This window comes from Falco punctatus (assembly GCF_963210335.1).
Source record: "Falco punctatus genome assembly, chromosome: 10".
NCBI classification, from domain to species: domain Eukaryota; kingdom Metazoa; phylum Chordata; class Aves; order Falconiformes; family Falconidae; genus Falco; species Falco punctatus.
Window position 1 is genome coordinate 29260516 of NC_137590.1, and position 23510 is coordinate 29284025.

The window sequence follows — 23510 nt, forward strand, 5'->3', positions numbered from 1 at the left end:
CCTTCTTCCCTGCTCAGTGACTTCAGACCAATTTTAGAGCCACAAACAAGTTAGAAAAGGTTGACACTTCTGCCTCACCCCATCCTTTCCACAAACAAAAAAAATCATGGAGCTGCTGTGAAATAAAAGGACTGCACAGCAGAAGCAAATACTGTGTAGTTAATGAGTTTGGGGTTTTTTTAGTTTGTTTTCAGTTGTTCATATACTGCTTCTGAATTGAATGTGGGAAGAAAATAGAATATGAACTTTAATTTCTACTTGGCACTTCCAATATCACTTTTCAAAAAAAATATGGTTTATCTTTTTAACTGTAAGTAGCCTTTCATCACAAAGCATTTCCATTTTGTTACAGCGGCACTACTGAAAATACTGCCTTTAGTGTTTCTTCTGTAGTTTCGTGACTTGATTTATATTTCATTCTCATACAAGCCAAAACATGAATTTTGACATATCTGGTAGCATTCTGGAGGGAAAAAAACCTGCAGTGCTTGTAAGCTAGTGACCAGCATTATTTATTATATACTGAAGCTTTTTGAATGCCTTCAGTATGATGGAGCTTGTAACAAATAAGATTAAATTCTTTATTACATAAGTTCAAAATAGCAGTGAGCCTGTCACAACAAATGGATCCAAGCACGGCCAAAATGTGAAGTCTAGGTCCAGAACCAGCATTTCAGAACCCCTTTTGGTTACAAAAATGCAAACATATTTTATAAGACAGTATGCATTTAAGTACATGTATGCTGAAAGTCAGCATGCAGCATGGCAGTTTTTCATCACTCCAGGCATAACTTATCAGGGCCCCCATTACAGTATTTTTGTAGCCATGCTGCAAGTTTCAGATGTTGATATGTGATCCTTTTGATATGTGATCCTGTTGTTTTCAGCCTAAAAGATTCTAATTAATATCCACCTGTTTTCACAGTTGCTTTAAGAACACTTATTCTAAAAACAAACATACTATGAAAAGTTGACAAGAGATATACTGGAACATAACATGGCAATTTAGTGATCATCGACATTATTTTGCATTCTTATTTTGTAAGAACCTGTTCACAGCCCAGTGGAAAAACATCACTTGTTTTAAAGAATTGTGCATCTGACTATGCTGTTTCTCTGCCTGGAGAGTATTTGTTTTGCAATTAGTATTACATCTTCATAAAATCAAGTATAACTACGTAAGAAATATAAAAATACATACATGTTTAGCTGAATGATTCGATGACAATGCACTACGATGTCTTAGAAGCATCCAAACTTAGATTCAGTTTCTCAATTTCAAACCTCAATGAAGTCATGGGAGTCTTCCCACTGACCTCAATGAGCACAGTTGTCAGCAACAGTAACTGCCATACATACAGCTGCCAGCAACAGGGGGCTTTTGGGCCACTTCAGCCAGGCAGGAACAGTCTATAGTTACTCAGCTACAGTAAGAGTGCTAGCAATAATAGTACGACGTGGAATATTAGTTTCTTCTTCTGTTAAATCAGCAATTGAAATATTTTCAGTACTAGCTGACTAGGGCAGGAAAAATCAATTGGTTGTATATTTATCATCAGCTGAGAATTTTCCCACAGTATAAATGAACCTTTTCTTAGAGAACTGCGATCAGAAACAGGAGTGCAGTAGGAAGTAAGTTAAATGAGAAACCACACTGTATTTTAAATCATTGCAATAAGATAGCGAAAAGTCAGAATATATAGTTAGAAGTACACTCCGCTCCTGAGACGAAAGGGTGGGTTTTTTGCTTTCTTACAAAATCTGATCTCACATTCTCCCCTCATGTAAATGAGAGACTAAGGCATGGAACACTTGTAAAGGTAGGTTCACCCACATCCCTGCTAGCTGATGTCATTGACAGGAGTTTAATAAACTCAAAATAGTCATGAGGCACCTCATACTGTCCTCAGGTAAGCTGTGCCATCCCGAACTGGAAGAGGGATGAGGATCTTGTAGCCAGTATCCTTCTACCGAAGTGCTGTCCTTCCCCCAAGGTGAGCGACTAGGGAAGCCACCAGACATCCCTGCGGGATGGGCAGGGGGCACGGAGGCCGCCTAGCAACGCGCAAATGCCCTTTTCCCGCATATCCCTCACACAGAAAGGCTGCTTTAGCTGCTCTTTAGCTCTGCACCTCACGGCAAGAACAGCAAGCTATTTCCCTGGGAACACGCTGAACAGAAAAGCGACGGGACGGTTATTTAAAAGGCAGACCCCGACGCGGGACTGAGCGGGCGGGAACACGTAACGCCACAGCGGCAGGGGCCGGCGGGCACAGCCCCCGGGGGCAGCGCGGGGAGCGGGGCCCGCCGCCCGCAGGTGGGCAGGGCGCTGCCGCGGCCCCGGGGTCCGGCCCTGCCGGGCCAGCGGCCAAGGTCACCACCGACCCGGCCCTGCCCTGCCGGCTGCCTCGGGACTTACCTAGCGCCGCGGGGAAAGCCATGCTACGGCCGGGCCGAGCCCCGCCACCGGCGCTCCCGCCGGCCGGGAAGCCTCTGTCAGAAGCCGCCGACAGAGGAGGAGGAAGCGGTGGCGGAGGGAGGAGCTGTTGCCGCCAGATACAGCCGCTCCCCTCTGCCGCATTCACCCGCCAGCCGGCCGCCCCGGTACCGCAGTGCCACGCCGCACCGCCCCTTCCCCGGCCCTTTATGGCCGCTGCGGCCCCCGGGCGGAGAGGCCGGCTCGCCGCGCCCCCGGCCCCACCGGGGCGGCCCGCTGCCTCCTGGGTGGCGGCATCACGGCCCGGGACGGCCCCACAGCAGGTGGGGCGAGGGGCAGGCGGAAGCCTCCCGCCGGGTGAAGCGCCGGCCCCGGGGCAGACCCCCGCCGGGGTGAGGGGGGGCCGCCGCGCCCGGCTCCGCCCAGCCCTGGCGCGGGGCGCCGCTAACGGTCGCGCGGGCGGGGAGGGGCGCGCGCTCCGTCCGTACCTGCGTGAGGGGAGCCCTGCGCGGGCGGCCTCCCCCGGGGGCGGGCAGCCGTGTCCGGCACCGTCCGGCGCCGCTCCCCCGGCGGCTGCACCTGTGGCGGGCGGGAGTGGCGGGGCCGCGGCCTCAGAGGGAGCGGGAGGCTCCGAGGGCGGCCCTTTCCCCTTCGGAGGCTCCAAGACACAAGTCGCGCTGTCACACGCCTCCCGCCGGCGTGGGAGGGAGCGACCGGGCGCGGCACGCCCCGGCCCGGCCCGGCCCCGGCCCCTCAGCCCGCCCGGGCTCGTCTCAGCGCCGGGGCCGCCTTCGCAAGCGCTGGTTTTAAAACTTCTCCTCAGAAAAGCGCTTTAACGTAGAAACTTTTGGCTGGAGACCAGGACGTCGTGAGGCAGAGGTGGCACTCGATAAGTAAGTCTGCTGGCGAGGTGTCCCTACCAGAAGTGTTTTCGACAATGTCCGTCCATCATTATGGCAATACGGTTCAAGTGCTGTTATGTATTAAAATATAAATAATAAATTAAACTTTCCAGGTAAAAAGCCCAAGACAAATAACTGAAGGTCAAAACAAGCATGACTCGGCAGGAATGAGGATCTTAATATATAAAATAACATGAGCTTATTTTTAGAGATTCTGGGCCCTGAAAATGAAAGGTTTAGGAATGTTTATGGTAAGTTTAGGTTACAGTATGGTCTAATCTAAAAGCATTTGAATATAAAGGTGTCTTTACAGTGCAGGGAAGCCCTGGGAATGTAGCAACTGAGGAGCAAGGTCCTTTGTGTAAAGAGGAGCAGGGTAAAGGTAAATCTCCCAAAACATGTGAGGGACCAGGTAGTTGTTTGACAGATGGGTTGTTCCCACTATGTCCTCCCAACCTGGCAAAGTGCTCCCTTCACAAACCTCGGGGGGGGGGGGGTGGCTTCAAAAGTTCCTTTACTGGTGAAGAAATAGAAGTGAAAAGAAAGTGACTATACAATGTTTGAGTCACAAAGAATTGTTGCCAAAGTTTGCCAAGTCTAAATTGCAAAGAAGATCTGGTATTTTGACTCTTACACTAGTGTCAACACTATCGCCTTTAAAATTACATCAGCTTGTAAAAAAGCTGAGAATTATGGCTGCAGCTGTTGTATGAGACGTACCAATCCAAAGCATTTGAAAATGAGTCAGCCATTCAAAATCATAAAAACCCAACTGATTTTAAAATAACAATACTAAAAAAAAAAAAAATAGACCTTGTTTCTTAGCTGGGAAAAAAGGCTTATGCTGTGTGTGCATGTTTCTTTCTCAGTAACTCTGAATGTCTTCATCAGCTGCTGCTGCTGCTACACCCAGACAAGCCATCTGCCACCCAGGAAACTACATACTGTAAGTCTGACTCATGGTTGCCCTGCTCACATGATAAATGAGTAAAGGACACCTGTTGCTACTGACCATTCAGTATGCCCGCTGATTGCTTATCTGTTAGTCCTGCTTCATTTCCCTTGTTCCCCGTGTCCTGCTCTCAACCACCTGCCTTAACTTGCCCAAACTTGTCTGCTTCCCATTACAGTTTGTCGGGCAGTTTGGGCTCCTTAGGGCCCTCTAATCATAATTGTGCCCTGCCTGCTGGACTTGGGTATCCCATGGCTTCTTGAATTCCTCTTGGAATTTCCAGCTTGGCAAATGGGTCTTGCCTCCACACTTAATTTTATCTGTTTTCTAACTGGCAAGAGCCTGGAAGAGTTTCCCCTTGTGCTATTGCTGGCGTTCTACCAACTGCAATGAAAAAATAACAGTACGGTTTTCTTGCATGGAAACGGGCAGGTCTGTATGCCCCAAGTGCAGAAAACACTGTAGTGTGAGTTTACATTTTATGAAGGCCAGAGAATTCACACAAAAGGGAGCCCTTAAAAATGCCTTATCAAAGAAAAAGGTTCTATGAGCACTGAAGTGCAAATCCATAAGGGTGTAGGACACTTGTTCTAGGTGACCATGACTGTTTAAATGTGCTTTCCTTTTGTGACAAGTTGGAAACCTTTAAAGGCAAACTGAGATCATAACTTAGTAAATGCATCCGTAGTAATTGAAGCATTAAGAATACACTATTGCAAGATCTGTAATAATGTCAGGATGGATTGTAAGAATAGGGTAATGTTAACAAATTAACAAGAAAATACTTAAAGTTCTCTCACCTTTTGCAGAGGCAATTATGATGATCAGTTATTTTACAAACTGTTCAGAACATACTTTTGACTAGCGTGTCCAGTTTTGTGGCCCATCTCTGCTCTCTTAATGAACAATTCTCATTTGTCTTTGGGAAATGGAAGTAACACTAAGCTGACAACGATGAAATAGCATATTTTCAACAGTAGATGTTGTTGTATGCTTCCGTTAGCACCTGCCAAACATAAAGCATTAAACTTTTTATCCAGACTTAGAACACCCCAGTGATGTCAGTCAACACCTTCTTAAACGCTTGCCATCTGGCCCATGAAGGAGTCTTTCTGCCAGCCCAGTTTGTGAGTAGATTATAAATTTATACAACAAATTGAGAGTAGTGCAAGTTTCTTCAGAGTTATTTCAAATGTTCTTATTCCTATTGTAAAATGTCAGTACTTCCTGAAGCCATCTGGGGTTTGGTTCACTTCTTTTGTATAGCAAGCAGTAGTTCTCTGAGGTAAACTTTACACTGTGTAAAAATGTATTTCTTTTTATATCTTTATGCTTATTATACCAGAAAAAAATTTCCCCTTCCTTTTACCACAAAGTTACAACTAAGTACATTTCTTTGTATTATTTTTTAAACTCTGTATTTCTGTTATGTCTTCAACTTGCTTTAAGCCCTACTTTAGAGATTATTCTTTTGGTGACAGTAGTAAACTCATGATTATTCCAGTGTACATGGTATTTGGATTGCGCTTTCACAGTCAGACGATTTTAACAAAAGGATTTTACAAAACTTTTAATAATGAAAGCTTTAAAGATTTGCTTGCATGTCAACATCTACTGAGGAATGGAATAAAATAAACCCCTAAATACACATCTGTATTATTAATACTTATTTTTAGAAACGGACAGATCTTCTCTGGGAGATGATTAAACCTGCAATGCATATTCATCAAAATTAGGTCTCTCACCCTCACTTGAAATTATTCCAATTGTTACAACATACTGCTTTCATTTGAATAGTACCTTAAAAGCTAATGGATTTTGAATTAATTTTTTAAAATAGATTCATATTACTGACTGTGATATTGGTAACAACAAAACTAATGGATCAAATTAAATATTTCAATCTATAACATACCCATTAGTGGCATCCAAGCAATATTAGACCTAGTACTCGCCTTTCTGATCTTCAGTTGGTTCAGTTAATGATATGCTTGGCACACATGCATTTACTGACTGAAGAGTAACTGATATTCCAACAGCAAAAAAACACAGTGAAATAAAGTAATACCCAAAAGCTGGAGGGGAGTTTTGTGCCAAATGTGAAACAGAATTGAATCACATTATCAAATAATCTCTACTAGAAAAGAAGAATTACTCAACTTTTTAAACAAAACAATAGATGAAAATTGTAATCTTTCAAAAAGGCGGAAAATTATTCCACTGAGTGAAATGATACAAATAATATTATATCTGTCTGTTTTATAACGTCAGCAAATCAAAAAGCATCATCTTTCTTACCCACCGCTTTTCAAAAAGCTTGTAGAAATTAATTTGTCATATGAGTATTCAGTCTAATTCAGTATTTGAATTAGACAACTCTTGATACAGATGATTGGGTCTTTCTCAGTGTTGAGTTAAACTAGAACTGGTAAATTTGAAAGTTTGGTTCCTACTCTAAATATAAGCAGCAAGTTTTCTATGTTTTGGAGACTGCTCAAGGCTGTTCCAGAGAGTATGTGAGAAGGGCAAGAAGGAGGAGAAACTTTGATTAGGCCAATTTTTTATAAACTACATCTTGGGTAGTTGCAGTGTTCAGAAAATGTACATATTCTTTACATATACAGAATATGTACATATTTACATAGTAAATACAACTATGCTTATATAAAGTACAAAATGTTTTGAAAATTATTTGCACTGATGTTAGAACTGATAATAGGTTTGGAACCCCTGTTTTTTGTGGGTTTTTTTCAGTCAAATGACATTCTTTCTGAAAGGCTACATGTAAGTATAATTGTCCTGTAGTATATTATTATAAAATAAGATACATATAGTATGCAAATATAAATCTGGTTGTTTAAAAACTGAAATGGAAGTGGGAACTATAGAAATTACTAAAGGATGTGACTGTTCAGTCACTGCTTTAAAAATAAACTAGGAAAGTATCTGTACAGTCCTAATATTCTGAGCCTGAAATAACATAGCAGAAGTTTTCCATGAGTTTATAAATGGAATATACTGTAATACTTTGTTGCACAAGAAAGGTTTACAAGCAAGATGGGATGCTTTGGTGTGTTTGGAATTGTAAGCTGTCTTTCAAATATTTGGAAAGCTTTCTTTCCAGCCAGCTGGCGAATTCTTTGCTGGCATCTACTAACTGCCTTGCTTTGACACAGCAGCCATATAAAACTGCTAGTTTATAATCAGTTCATGTCAAGCCTACTTAGCTTGGACTTCACAGGTTTTGACCCTTGATGGAAGACTGCTTTTCTCTGACATTATACATGGTTTACCTGAAATTCTGGAACTGTTTTGAGAAGGAGAGATCTGGCTGTATTAGACAAACATGTATGTGGAGCTGAAAGACTTTTAATCTGATTTATAAAAAGGAGAATTTTCTGAAAGTTATATTTCACATCTGTTACATGATATGCAGATTAAATACTTTTTAACCACCACTCTGATGTACAAAGCTGTTTTACTCAGCTTTGTTTTAAGAGGAATTTTATTTGCTCAGAATGCACATAAAATGTTCAGCAAGTAACAGTCTAATAAATCAGACACAGCCAGTGTATGGTAAATACTGAAACACTGTAATTACACCTCACAAAGGGGAACTCTTTTTGCCTATTTTGGAAGCCCCTGAAATAAAGAATATTCTGAAGTATTTGATTTCTGCAAAAATGAGTACTGGAATCTAAACTGTATGTTTAGAATTGGTTTACATATTATGTTTGTAGTGGAAATGCAAATCATTCTGTTAAGTGATACTCAGTTCTGCATATGTATTACTTATAGATTATCATTAAGGTTTTTGTGATGATGTTTGACAAGTGTTTGCATCTGGATTATTTGGCCCTCAAGTCAGAAGTTTCGGTCCCAAGTAACAGATATCTGCATGACGCAGGTGGAGCGCATAACCGCCCAGAAACTGGGGAATGCAAGATAGGGTTTACAGAGAGCCTTACACAAATGTTACATAGCCTTAAATAAACTCAGGGCTACGTGGTACCGAACTGCAGTCTTCCCTGGCCCCAGAATATCCCTCGTCTTCTCTTTGTTTTACAAGTGTATTTTCCAAGTCTCTCCCAAGTGGGAGTGAAACCGCAAGTTTCTCCAGAGCTGGGAGTTCATTTGTACACAGATTCCTGGTGGCCGTTTGCAGCCCAAATGAACCCTCTCTAGATTGCTTGCGTAGTGCTGTGCAGGCACAGCTGGTGAGAAATCCAACCCAAATGTTCTAATTTTTATGTAGAAACTTAAACTTTCACCTGGGAGGGGAATTGTTGCATTATTTTGATCCAACCTGCCTGAGTAAGAAACGCTGCAGGCTAGGCCTGTGCTTCCATGCCAAGTGCTTTAGAAAGCCCCTGCCCTTACTCCGTGAAGCTCGTCTGAGAGTGGGAGCCTACAGCTCGTGGAATTGCAAAAGGAGAATATAGCATTTCGGTTTTGTGGCGGCGGATGGCTAGGGCAGCGCCAGCGCGCCCCGCGGAGCGCCGGGGCACCGGGCAGCGCCGGGGCCGGGCCGGGCCGGGGTCTGCGGCGGCGGCGGCAGCGCGGGGCCGCAGCGGGAGCTCGCCGGGGGCCGCGGCCCCGTTATGTAAACAGCGGTTACGCAAGGAATGCGGATTTCACCTTACATAACCGTCCGTTCCCATCAGCGACGTCTTTATTTGTATAAATTAAAAGGAGGGAAGCGCACCGTGCGCAGTGTTAGGGACTGATCCCTCCCTGGTCCCACAGCGACTCGACCTGTCTGCTGCTGTGGTACTTGGGCAATTCCCTGAAACTCCCACCTCTTCCTTAACCTGGGGGAAATTTCCTTCTGTTAAAAAAGCAAGCACACATCCTTGAGTCGTATTTGTGCCCTTTTCTGAGGGTCTAAGAAACACTTTACTGACTCGTAGTTACTGCACATGTGGACTTAATCCAATACGTGCAAAGGGAAATCAAGTTCTATGTATCTTGAGCTTTTTGTCTCAGCTGCTGCGACAATCAAAGGACCTGATTCTGATGTCTGTGTGCAAAGATAGAATTCCAAGTCACTGAAGTGCCATCAGGGCTAGAAAAAAGAGCCCAGTAGCTCAGTACTCTCTCTCTAGTAGATATTAGGAGAGAACCCGGAGACCATGAGGCTTCTTTCTGTTCTCTTGTCCTCTCATATGCAGGCAGAGCATCATCAGGTGGTGTACAAGTGGAATACTTTCACAGAGTAGTAGATGCTGTCAGGACTTCTGTGCTTGATGCCTCACTCAATTCCTGCTACACTAATTTTTGATCCTGCAACTCTTACCTATCTTTACTTTTTTGATTTAGTGCCCCTTATGAGTTGGGAGCATGCGTGATGGATACCTTGAAGGATTGGTGTATGGGGGTGCTCTGCTTAGGGTTTTGCTCTGGTTCTCTACTGACACGTTTTGGACCATACACCTTCATATACCTTTCTTTTTCATTTGTTGCTAATGCCCAGCCAGCCCATATAAAATCCATTATGAACAGAAACATTAGTAGATAGGTAGATATTGTCAAAGACAGAGCAATCCTTTTCCTGTTGTGCCTTCCCTGTATTGCTTTATAATCTTTATGAACTGGAGGTGGAATCTGGACTAGCCTAACTGATGGTCATCAGTCAGTGAGCGTCTTCCAAGAATGAGTCCAGTTCCATTTTTAACTGTGTCTATTTTAGTGTCCCAAACATCTTATGGTAGTGAGCTTGTTCTACAGCTTTACCGTGCACTGTGAGCCAGGGGGATGTGAGCCAGCTCTGATCCAAAAATTGTATGACCAGATATAGCATAGCTTTTTGAGCCCTTAGCTTTTGCTGGTTAAGACTACATCTAGTGTAAGCTCATGTCTGCCCCAAGTATACTGCAAAGACACCTTCGAACTGATGCTTAGAGAGTTCACAGCAATGTACTAATGAACCAAAGGAATGTGCCATAGGTTGCTGTGCTCAGGCATATTGTGCTACCGTGGAAACACAAAGGATCTGTGGGGAGGATCACTGTATGTAATAAACTCTTCGCTAAATCATGCAGTGGAAAAGAAGTCATTTCCACAGGGAGTAGCTCAAATATGGGCAAATCTTCTTGAGACTCAGGCAGCCAACAGAGACTGGAGCAGATGAAAGAAAGGATGAAATGAAAGGTGATCTGCTAGATTAGTCAGCTGTTTGAATGGCTTATACCTGTCATCTCCTGTACGATCCAGTGAGCATAAGCAGACAGCAGGAAAACAGCCAGTCTTCTCAGATACAGACAAAAGTGGAAGAAAAAAAGAGCTGTTAAACTCATTGCCTGGCTTCCCTAATAATTAGTTTCTGAATTTTGACAAGCTTTTTTTTACAAAACAGAAATATTAGAGGAATCTAGAGCTTCAATTAGCAGATAATTAAAAAAGAGGGCATTGCATTGGTATTTCTTCAGCTTTGTTTTTTTTTAATTTGATTTAGTCTTCAAAAATTCAGATTGTGTTTTTATTTCATATAAATGGAATATAGATTTGAAACTGTTATGTATTTGCTACTCCAAAACAATGGAGAAAGGTAAATTTGCTGTTCGCAAACATTCATTCAGTTATCTGGTACTGAAACCGGGTATTTGGTAAAAAGGCAGGAGTAAACTTTACGGACATTCTCTTTGCTCTTCCAGATACGGTTTACCAGTTCATAATGTACTGAATCTGTTCATACAAACTATAGCTGTTGTTGATTGCCAAAATACTCTGCAAGGACTACTCTAGTGATTAATTCTACAAGTGAAAATCATGCACCAGGGGAGGAGAAAAAAGTTTTAAAAGCTTAACTGTTATGGCCATCTCCAGGGTGATGGTTGCAAGGTTGCTAACAAAAAACTGCACCCATTTATTTCCTGACGTGAAGAAGTATGCTAATTGTGGCTGAAAAATAGAGAAGAAAGGATTGTAGATCTGCAACACCTCTGAAAAACATACAAAACGTTGTCACAGTCCCAAATGAAATCAGTCATTAATTTTGCTGATTGATAATGTGCAGTTTTCCCCCAAATTAACACTGGTTTGGGTCCCTTGTTCTGAAAAGAAGCTATCTGACTGCTGGTCAGCCCAGCCAACTCTGGGATGATCACTTTGGAAGAATGGAATCCAAGAAGAATCCTTTAGGACGATTTTTTAGCATTTTGCAGCGTTGTAGGAAGGAAGGGGTGCTTACATGACTTAGGTATCCATAGCTGCCTTAGCGGTGCCTTGAGTTACTTGTAACAAGCTCAGGACAGAAAGGACAGAATTTTTCCTGTGCCGGTAGGACACAGCCTAGTGCAAAGTGGTTCAAGAATTGGAAGAGTATACCAACAGCTTAAAATCACTTTTGTCAACTTTATTCATGCATGGGGGGGGCAGAATCCATAGCCTTCATTGTCCTATTCTTAGTCGCCGCACAGGCATCCCATGGGCACAATTAACTGAAAATTCAGTAAAACACGGGAGAAATTGAAAGCCAATGCCATTTTGCTCCTTGCGTTGGCTATCTGTTCCAAGTTGGTCGAAGGCTGAAGGCAATTCTTTCTTCTTTTTTTTTTCTTTTTTTTAAATAATATCTATGTTTCCTTGTGATCATTCACAACAGAGGCTCTTCTAGAAAAAGTTACCTAGTCCGTAATGATTGTCAATGGAGCATCTCTCTTTGAATCCCACCTGGTGTTCAACACTCACGCAGGCTTGAGCAATGCTGTACTTAAAAGAGCCAACAGAGCCACCTAGTGTTTAAATAAAAATGTACAGGTTCGTGTGTTTTGGACTCCTACCTGCAAGTGCAAGATCTAATACGATCTCAACTATCAAAGACAGAAGACAGCTCAGAGTCTTTCATATTAATCTCTGACAGTTCTTTTTTCTTACAGACTGTACAGTTATTGGTGCTAGATTGAACGCTGTTAAAATTATAAGTGGAGATTTCTATTACTTCACTAGAGACACCCAAGGCTAGCCAAAAAGTTTTCTGATATTTAGCCATAGCCACTTTCATATTATCATATTTAGCTATACATTTGCATTTCTTCTTGGCATTTAAACCCCTCAAATACCTGTTCTGCTTCATTGTCTGCTGCTTCAGGGAGTATACTTAATCAGTTTTCTGTAGTGTGGCCTTCTTTCTGTGAACTGTCTTTTTGACAGTCTGGCATATCAGACTCAGTGCAGTGCTCTGGAGCTTCAATGGATGTCATCTCCCTTCCTGGTAATCACTATGCATGCATGCATGCATGCACACAACTGACATGCACACAATTTACACTGATTTTTTTCCTCATCATTTCTCATGGTTTATATTCTCAGATATAATTGCTCAACATTTTTCATCCACAGTAATTTCCCATATTATATATTAACATTGTAATTTTCTGCCTCTATGGATAACTTCTAGAAAAAAAGAAACATGGTTTTTGTAGTTACTGTCTAAATAGTTGGGCTGGCTTTGTTCTCCTACTGTAACCTAAGAAGGTGAGTGCAGATAATGGCAACTCAACAAATAGGCAAAACAGAATTTTACTGCCCTGTGGAGAAAAAAACAGCGTCAAAGCAGAGCTGAGACCATGACTGAGCCAACCTAACAGCTTCTCTGCCACAAGAGATGTAGGACAGAGGATAAAAGGAGTCATACCAGGAAGAGCCACTGATGTTTCTAAGACAAACACCGTCTTCCCAGGTCCCTGGAAGTCATTGTGCCAAAATCATTCTCCTTTCTTTTTTTTTTTTTTTTTTTTCTGTCCAAGTCTAGTGGTATGGGGTTTTTAGGCAGCATGCAGTGATTCATTTAAATCCTGATGTTCGTTTAGCAATATAGCATATGTGTAATTCAAAGGTAGGACAGGTTTTGGACATGGGAACTTATCTGACCTAACTTTAGATGTTTGAAATATAGTTTTCTAAATCTAAGCTGTTGTTCTAAAATTCTTTATGTTCCATGACAAGAAGCAAGCAATGTCAAGAAAATAATTTCTTTCGATCTCCATATAGGTGCCTAAGAATGCTGGAGTCAATCACTCTCAAGAGTTGAATCCCACATGGTCAACAGTAACTACTAAAAATCAACTGCTTACGAGGAATTTCACAGTGAGGCAGAGTTATATTAGTTATTTTGGAAGCTACTTCTGGATGGCCATCTTAGACAGCAGGGCTGATCTAGTAAGAATGCTGGCCTTTAAAGGAATCACTTAGCTGTACTCCTCTTAGTAATTGCCCAGTGTGCTCAAGAAAGGAAAGAGTCTTGTGCTTTATAAACTTATTTTTTCTTATTATTGGTTGTTCTTCTGCCCACTATATATTTAAAGTTTTTAAAAAGAGTTTGAGTTTCTTCAGTGATAATATTGCCAAAAGTAAAAATTAAGGTTCTGATAAGAATAAATAAAAGTGAATAAATAAAAACAAATAAATAAAACCCCCAGTGCATTACTGCTGTATTCTGTTTACTGAACGCCTTCAAAAGGACTATCATATTATCACTATGACCTCAAAAAAAATATTAGTCTTGTTTAATCATTAGAACAAAGAGCTGGAAGCCAGAAAGATCATAATACAACGATTAGGGACAGAGAAGAGCCAACAATGTGGTTCATAGAAAACAGGAACAAGAAAAGACCTATATGAGTCTGTGGAGTGTTTCCCTTTTCCCCAGCTGAGGTACTGCACAAACCTGTGATATATCCAGTTTCTCCAGTATTTAAGTTTACATTTAAGTAGATCGTGTGCCCAGCTGTCCTGTTTACAAAAGCTTTTGTCTACACAAAATTTACTGATTTTGTCACAGGAAATTCACTGGTACAGCTCTCATGGCATAAGCTATTTCTGAGCTATTCTAAAAGCTTCAACTAGTTACTTAAGAGCGACTGTTGTGGAACAGCTTATGCTACGGTGGTTACACCCATCACTTTCTCTGGAGAGAAAGAAATCCATTACAATATTCTATACATGAACTCATTGTAAACTTTTGTAGCATTTTCTTCAGGACTCTACAAATAGGCAACTTGAAATAATATTCTGAATTACATTAGTTGGCTTTGAACAGTTAACTCTAAAATCTAATGGCATGACTTGGAATGCTTAGGAAAACTTTTTAATTGGAGGCAATTAAAATTAAGCATTATAAGAAAGAGGAATTATTACAGGGAGGAAAACTCTGGGGGAAGGGAAGTAAAAGAGAAATGGGGACTGAAAGGGAATGAATAGCAGCAAAAGGAAAACTAAAGAAGAGAAACAAAGTGCAGAAATCACAGTGAAAGTCAAGATGGGAATGTTTCCTCAAGTGAGAAACAATCAAGGTAGTAAGTCTGAATTAGCAACCACAGTACAAAAGGATAGTTTATGCCCTTGATCATAATGCCAGTACCCCACTGATGTCAGGGCGCATCTTACTGTAGAGTAAGTGTCCTAAATTATAGTCCTAAATTCAGGCCAGCAGTCATTAAAAATGGAATTTGGCCTTCTCTGCAGAATGACTTTGCACATCCCTCACATAGGTCCCAATGCCAAGACAATATTTTCTCCATGCATGTCGATGTTTGTTTTGCCAGACTTTTCATTACTTGCTTCATTTACTCACAATATGTCAAAGCCCAACTCTGTGACATTTCAGTCTGAGCATCTTTTAAAATAACTGGGTCTTCTATCTGTTTCGAACAGTACAAAGCAACTTGCTGTTTCCTTCCTTCCCTGTGGCAGATGCTTCCATCTTTTTAGCAGACAGGTACTGTGATAGATTGAAGGAAAAGTATGTTGTTTCCACAGGTATGGCATGAGCTGTTTAGCAGGCAAAATGACAAGGACCCATGCTGTGCAACAAGAGCCAGTAAGGACAGGATAGGGAAGCAGAGCCACCTCCATTACACCTGCCCTGACATTTGGTCTGAGATGGTGTGCTCCTAGTCTGTCACCTTCACACACAATTTGTGGATGGGTTTTGCACATCCTTGCAGAATCAGGAGCTAAAGTGATTTTACAAGTGTTGATTCTTTTATTTTTGTAATTCAGGAGCTGATAAAAGTTTACCTTGATCAAAAATCATAATTGTGATAATTGAAGAAATGTTATCTATGTAGTGGAAACTTTTGCCTGAAATGGAAACAGCCTGTTTTTAATGTTTAGATGTGTTTTTAATGCCTGTGTATGAATTCATCCACATTTGCCAAGAAAGCCTATCTATCTGAGATTAGGAGTAAAAGGGAGTCCTTGTTTTAAATTTCACAGTTTCACCAATTAATTAGTCAAGGAGGTTAGATGAACCTTTTACTCCAAGTGTTTCTGCAGGGGAATGAAACTTCAACCAAAAAAACTGCGAAGAAGCCAGGTGCTATAAATGGGTATATAAAGTGGGAAAGGCTCAAGCACATAAAAGTACTAAATAAAGAAATGGAAGGATTTTATATAGATGGAACTGAAAACATGGGGTGGGAGGTCCAAGTTAGCTGCAAGAAGTGAGACCTGAGGAAGTGAGCTGGACAGCAGAGGCTGTGGCTGGAGGTTTTTAGAGCAGGATTCTAGATAACTGGGCAATATGGTATCTACTTGTAACAAGCGACTCAGGATTTGTCAAGAAAATTATAATCTTTACACATTGTATTTCTTGTGTTATCCAAATGAAGAGCAGTAATGTTTTAAAAATATATGCAATGTATGTAATAGTGTGTATACCTTCCACCTTAGGTACTTCCTAGGGTATAAAATGTAATTCCAACTATAATTTTACAGAGAGTGCCTTGGGGTGAAATCTGGAGACAGTTACTGGGTATATTTCTGTGAAGGGGGAAGAGAGAACCTGTGGCCAGGGAATGTACCTACAGCGGCGGCTGATGGAAGAGGTAACGCTGTAGCCTACTAAGAAAAGCTTAGTGCTACAATTGGAATGAAATACAGCACAGCAGTTGGGGGATCATATATTGGTACAGTTTGAACTGATCTATGGAGCAAGGCTAAGTAGAGTTCACAAATAATTTCTCTGTGTGAAGTTGTCAGGGACATAATGGCTTTTTATAATATTATAGAAAAAAGGGAAAATGAGAACCAAGGGCAGTAAGGTAAAGCCAGCAAATTCAAAAGAGAATTTATGTATGCTTTTTAACAGTGTGTATGATTAATCAGTGTTGGGGACGCTGTTGATTTTCTACTTTTGATGTTCTCACTTCATAGCAGCATACTTTTCTGGAAGCAATGCTTCAGTTAAATGGAGTTGTGGGTCTCAATATAGTAATGAATGGGAGTCAGACTAGAAGACGTATTGGTTCATCCTGGCCTGAAAGTCTCTGAATCTGTTGAGATTTCTTAGACAGCTTTGACTTACTCATCCTAGAGTTCATGTTGCTTCTTTCTGCATTCAGTTTAATGTTTTAAACTCATGCTGAAGGCCAGAGGAGCTTTTTTTGTTGTTATTTAAACACTAACTGGAGGCTGAAAACATTTCCGTTTGTCCAAATCTGGAAAAATGCAGAATGATTATATTACCAAAGGGAGAGAGGAGGGGAAAAAAAAAGAAAAAAAAAAGAAGGAATACTGTGTACCCAACAAAACAGAGGCAAGAATGCAGGAATGTAAATGTGTTACAGGCTGTTATTAGGATTTTGGATGCAAAACTAAAACTTAGAAAAGATTGAAGAGTTGAAAAGGCATAATACGATCCAATTTATTTAGACTAGAAATTGCCTTCCCTAGATTGCTAAGGTGACAGAAAAAAAGTATGGAAAGGAGATAATTATATTTGTTTTAAGGTTTTAAGTCTGGCAGTTTCCACTGAAATGCCTGTCTCTATAATAGTTTTTTTGAAGAAAGTGCCTTGGGGAATTACTAGAAAAATGAGCTTTATTAAGTGTTCATGGCCATCTGAACTACCCACCCTTCCAGCATAAATGTGTTCTGGCAAAACAAGTGTTTCTGTTGCCATGGCCTTTCCCATGGTGTTATTTTCTTAAGCAAAAGCATTTTTCTAGCTGAGATCTTAACAAGGACACAGGCAAGGCGCCATGATTCAGTCCTTGGAAGAGAAAAATAATGATTTGGAGGGAATTGTGAAAGAAAAAGAGGGTCTCAGAGCGGGTAGAACAGAGGACTTTTAGATACCTGGTGACTCTTTCGCCCAACAGAAGCAGTGATCCCTTCTATTAATTACTTCAGTTCTGTGGGAGAGCAGTGCAGTCTCCACCAGCCCTGCAGAAACACCAGCAGGCCCAGTGCTGAGATTCTCCTGTAGCATCCTCATTATAGGGAAAATCTCTTTTAAAAATAGCAGCTCAGTTGTTATTTGCTGAGAAAATCACATGCCTCAGATGCAGGCTTCCTCAAATCAAGTCGTAGGGTCCTGTGCTGTACGGGTACAAGCACTCCACACAAAAATACATCCCCAAGGTCTATGTGGATCCATGTGATACATCTGCAAGATTTGAACTGTTCTCTACACTGCTTCTTTTTTTCTTCCTTTGCCCTGAAAAATTGCTTAGGGAAGGTCCTGTCTAAGGGTTTCGCATTGGTTTCTAACCTCCAGTGAATTAAGTTAAAATGATTGTGAATTTTACATTGTTTACTGTTTGATTTCTAGATTACTTACATTACTAGATGAATATCAAAGCATTTTATTATAAAAAACTAGTGAGCTGGTAACATAAGCATTGAACAATTTTATTTTATATATATATATAGTTATAGTTATAGTATACATCACAGTGACTAAAAACTAACAGGTGCTTACATAAAGTGTGTAAGAACAAGGCATGTATTGAGTCACCCTTTCTCTGCATATCTTCCCAAATTCCAGTGATTATCCGTTTGCGAGGTAGAGGTCATATCTGAATCCTTCTGCTTCCCATTCACCAAGGGGTCACAAATTCCCTTGTCAAGGAATAAAAGATGAACAAAAACAGCAGGACCAAAGGCTGAACTTTAACTCATAGGGTTTTGATGAGTTTTGGGCATTTTCCTTCTTTCAGCTCCTGTGAGGCAGCTCTCTCAAACGGCTTTCATACCCATATAGCTCCGTGAATCACAGCAGAACATTAATCTCACCAGAGAAAGTAAAGGGAGTAAGGTCCACATGTAGGTCCAAATCCACCTAAGTATCTCTTTGTACAAGAGAACATATTAAAAAAAAAAAAAAAAAAGAAACAGTTAATGAAAAATAAAAATAGAATAGGCCTCTTGGGTCATCTTATCCCCCCAAAATTAATTTTCTTCATAATGCAAACCTCATCATGAGATGGTGAGTAGTACCCCTTCTGTTTGAAGCAATGCAGTCTGCATCTCAATGATACCTGAATGCAGCACCATTTTAGCAAACAGATCAATTACAGAACTATGGCAAAACAAACAAAGAAACATGGAACATTATTTACCTTTAAATAAAATTAATTAACTGGAAACTAAAAGAGAAATAGCATTTGATAGAAATGACAGAATATGCTAGAACTTTGCTCCAAAAAATGTGTCATGTGTTCCCTTGACTTCTGAGACCCATTCATTCTCATGCTCCTGCATTGAGATTACTTGTAGAAATCCCAGGAACAGAGCTCTACTCAGTCCTCTGGGAAATAATTCCTCAGCCTACCTCACCTCATGATAAGTTCTTCCTGATCAGAACATTCACCTGCCATCTCATTGATCTTGTTGAAGTATCTTCAATGGCTCTTACTTGTCATCTTTCATATTCAGACCCACTGGAAAAAATCACAAGATATCTAATCTAAAGCTAAAAATCCACAGAAAGGACAACTTGAGCTAAATCCAGCTTGCTTTATGCAACTTATTCCAATGAAATTAAAAGGTTATTCAGGGGAAGGAAGCAAACTTATACCATTATGTAACACCAGTCATATCTTTGAATTTTTTTTTAATATGACCTTTTGAATATTAGATTAGAAAGAGAATTCCAAATTAAATTTGAATCAATTAAATCTCTTGCTCTTGCAGTTTAGCAGGGATGTGTCTGATGCATAAGGCAATACTGGAGTTCCACGTTGTGCGATGTATCTGACTTGTGGTCCTAAGTGGATTTAATTGTCACAGTGTGATGTAGGGACTTTGCAAGCTCCATTCAGCAATAAAAGGGTTGACCTGGATCGTGGTTCTAGAGCAGAGAGAAAGGGAACCAGCTGCAGAGGGTGACAAGGCTGCCAGGAGAGCAGCAAGAATCGCTCAGAATGTAACATCACTTAGAGGGATGCATTTCTAAGTTGATGCTGACAGGAATTCGGAGATGTGGGGGAACCAAGAGAGGTCTAGAGGCAGGAGACAGGACTATAAATCAAGCTACTGATGCTTATCTGCTGTCACAGTGATAGTAACTTATATGTGTACCTCAGTTGTCAGAATTCCCCCAGGTTGCTTGTAAAAAGTCAAGAGATGGCCTTTTCACATGCGTTCTCTCTCTTGAAGTTTACAGTTCATAGAGCAGAAAGTGCTTAACGGAGGTAGTGTTCTCTACTTCAGCTACAGATGGGTGTATTAGTGAGAGCTGCTTCTGGTTATCTTTGAAAGGATCAGTCTTTTTGAGAATGCCGAAGGAGTGGACATGCATTTAGTTCAGCCGTTCCTCCTACTGAAGCTATAAGCCGCATGGCTGGGTTGGGCCAGACCGTGTGGAATGACACTGGGAATTGCTACAGTCAATTTTATTGTCTCTGTCTGCAAATGTGAGTAAGCCTTCTTCGGGTGTGATCGTGGAAGACTAATTCCCAGAACTTCAACATTTGAACAGAAAAAAATTAAGATATATTTATACGTGATGGAAAAAATAAGCTAAATTAACCTCCTGAACAGTTAAAGCTTATAAAATAGTCCACCTTCAACAAAATGCTAAAAAACACAATATAATTGCAATTTAGTTCCAAGTATGTACTTCCTTATTATGAAAATTAATAGTACATTTAATTAATACAGAATTATTGGAAATGACATGCTTTACTGAAGAAATATTCTGAATTCCTGAACATTAGAGAGAAGTTTTGTGGTTCCTCTGATAAAATAATTTAGCTGGCTATGAAGGCATTTAGAATTGTCCCAGTTTCTTTAATGGAAAATAATTTCTTTCATGAAATACCTTAAAATTATTCTTACATAACTTGCAGAGAACTTACTGGCCTTTTATTAAGCTGGAATGTTAATCAAGCACACATATCGCCTAATCTTAAAACACATTGAAATCAGTAGGTATTTTATAACTTTGCAGTACATTATGTACTTTCCAATATGCATGTGGGATTGATCAATCAAACCCCCAGTTCTCTTCATATTTCCAAATAAGCTATTTGATTCTAAATTTTAGTTGAAGAGAGATCCAGAACCTCATTTATTATGTAAATGAACACTAAGCTAATTCTTCTGTTTAGGACTTGAGGATGGGTCAGTGGGAGATGTGTGTTCTAATTCCCAACCTGTCATATTAATCATGCAAAAACTGTTAAGAACTGACCGTTTCTTTGATGTCTTGATGGTTTGTCTGTCAATTAATTAGCTGTCCTTTAAGGTCTACTATCATGGCTCTACATGGAGATACAAGTGAGCATAAAGTGTCCCCTTTATTTCTCTGTTGAGCTTAATCCCACAGGTGAGAGGTAAATCAGGCTCTGCAGAACTACAAAGGAGGTTTTGGTTCACTTTCCCCAGTGATTTGCTGAGGTCATTGCACTAAAGACACTTCAGTTTAATCTGATGCAAGACTGGAGCAGTATTCTTCATATAGGAACACAAGAAACTCCATGCTACTACTTTGTTTAGGGAGATTCCAAAGAGATGATCCAGTCCTACTTGTGTCAGGTGGTTTCCATCACTAAATAAGGCTTAATGAAATGTAAAAACTAGATTTAGTCTAATTATAAAACTTTAATTATAGTTGGATACCATAAGGTTATGCGGTTAAAATGTTGCAAACCTTCTTTATAAAAAGCTTAAAACAATTTTGACCTAGTTTGTGTTTACTTTCAGATACTGGTGTAAGCTGAACTGCAATAGTCCAGTTGTATATCTCTTCTATTTTAGATGAGAATGATCCAGTAATGTATTTCCCTTTGCATTAGCAATTGAATAGCCTAAATTCAACATTTTTCCACTGCTTTTTAAATGCCAATGCCAATGTATGTTGTCAATACTCTAAGATAACTGTCACCATTGGTCTACCAAAGAGAGGTATTATTCATATTCCCAAGTCTTTGGAGGAATTAAGTCCTCTATTGAGATTCATAAACAGTACACTGTTTATTTCTTATATAGAAATGCAGACAGCTGATAACACCCAACTGTGGCACAGTGGGGCTCAGCCCAGCAGGACACAGTTTGGAAGTGGAGGCCTTCCCAGCACTTATGCCTTGCTTCTTCCAAAGATCTGCTGCAGAGACAGTTGAAATACATGCAAAAATGCTCCCAAATCACCACATTCTATAACATAAGCAGAATCACTCCTGATTTTACAGGTGACCAGTTCAGAAATGTCCGGACGGATTATTCCATTTCCCTGTTGTGGGAAGCAAAGAGTAATTATAAAGATAGGCAGCTGAAGACCACCATCAGTTAAATCTACCTATGTTTGTGAGGCAACACCTTCATATATTAGAGAGGGGGAATACCAACTTTAAAGGAAAATACTAACATTTATCATGGTACCTGAATGCTGACAACTCGCTTGTCTGCAGCAAATCAATATAGGTAACCAAAAGTTTGGTTGTATGTTGAACGTTGCCTCCAGTTTTAAAAAGCCAGAGAACTGGCAAACCTGTATGTATTTGGTCTGGCTAAGATGGGGTTAATTTTCCCCACAGCAGCCCTCATAGTGCTGTGCTTTGTATTTGTAGCTAGAAAGGTGCTGATAACACAGCAGTGTTTTGGCTGCTGCTGAGCAGTGCTCTCACGGCAGCAAGGCTGTCTCCCCAACATCTCCCCTCACCCCCAAAGGCCAGTAGACTGTGGGTGGGCAAGATCTTGGGAGGGGACATAGCCAGGACAGCTGACCCAAACTGACCGAAGGGATATTCCATACCATATAACATCTGCTCAGCAATAAAAGCCAAGTGAAAGCCAGGGGTGGGGGGGAGCGGCATTTGTTGGTACCAGACTTGACTTCCAGAACAGCTGCCATGCATACTGAAGCCCTGCTTCCCAGGAAGTGGCTGGATATTGTCTGCTGATGGGAAATAGAAAATAAATCTTTTGGTTTTCCTTTGCTTCTGCACATGGCCTTTTCCTTTGTTAAACTGTCTTTATCTTGACTCACAAGTTCATTTGCATTTTATTTTCTCACCCTCTGTCCTGCTCAGGAGGAGAGCAATAAGACGGCTTGGTGGACTCCTGGTGGCCAGCCAAGGTCAACCCACCACACTATCAGGCTGATGTTATGGAAATCTTGTGATGAACTTCATTTAAGTTGGATTCGTTTTTATCCCTGTGAAGATTGTGACATGGCCAAGAAATGGAAGTGTACTCTTATCCAAATTGTGTTTTTCTCTGTGTCTGAAGGACGTTTGCCAAACTATTTGGTTGTTGGTCAGAAACTGGAAGAGCTACCAGAATATGCTCCCCTAATACTTATGAATTACATGATTTCAAGTATCACGTTGCTGGCTTTTGAAATAGTGCTAAGGTATCTAAATAACTAGTATGATCCAGAAATTAACTAAATTGTGAATCCAATCAGTTACAGTGAAGATCAGCTACCTTAGAACACTGTGGTTCCTCACCAATGTTACACAGAAGGTGTTCGTGACAAGTCATCTGTGATTTCAGACTCCTAGAAAGAATTTGAGAGTATGGATCACAGATATCCAGTGCAGTGGCAGATAGTCATCTGCACTGATAAAAGCATTTGGGATGAAATCTTGGCTCTACTGAGGTCAATGCAGGTTTGCTGCTTAATAATAAGACCATACAGCTGAATGAGGAGGGTGGTTCTCTGGGGTTTTTTTGCTTGATTGTGCGCTAAACCAAATTAGCCATCAAGGTGTTACCAGCTATGGGAAACAATAAAATCTCTTGTTCTGCTCTCTGGGATTTCCTGTTATTGCATGAATGAAAAACAAAGAAAATGGACTCTGTATCTTGGAATCTCCAAAAAGGTAACTGAGGCCAGTGAAAATGTCTGCTTCTTTCAGGAGATTTTGGTGTGGTTATGAGTCTTGGAGATCAGTTTGAGTTCACATACCATCTAAGAGAGCAGTTATAAAATTAAGCCACTCGAGGTCATGTCAGTGCTGCTAGGCACTACACAGCCACGCATCTTGGT

General features: G+C 40.7%; 1 protein-coding gene and 1 long non-coding RNA gene across 7 annotated transcripts in view; one reads left to right on the forward strand and one right to left on the reverse strand.

Moving 5' to 3' along the window:
* AMPD3 (adenosine monophosphate deaminase 3) overlaps positions 1 to 3059 on the reverse strand; it is a 35875-nt gene extending 32816 nt beyond the window's left edge. The window contains exon 1 of one of the 2 annotated variants that reach the window (XM_080404715.1): positions 2926 to 3059. Coding sequence is in view for 1 of the 2 variants with exons in the window: in XM_080404714.1 (XP_080260840.1) it covers positions 2420 to 2441 (22 nt within the window). In the remaining variant the exon portion in view is untranslated. The other variant, XM_080404714.1, reaches the window with a different exon arrangement.
* Positions 3051 to 23271, forward strand: LOC308070599. 5 transcript variants are annotated; one of them, XR_013930771.1, is made up of 6 exons: positions 3051 to 3330; positions 4209 to 4285; positions 5332 to 5418; positions 13283 to 14583; positions 16010 to 19932; positions 22549 to 23271. It is a non-coding gene; the product is annotated as an uncharacterized lncRNA (long non-coding RNA). The 5 variants fall into 5 exon arrangements; XR_013930772.1 differs by having other exon boundaries at positions 16010 to 16119; XR_013930773.1 differs by lacking the exon at positions 13283 to 14583.
* Positions 23272 to 23510: the final 239 nt, after the last annotated feature.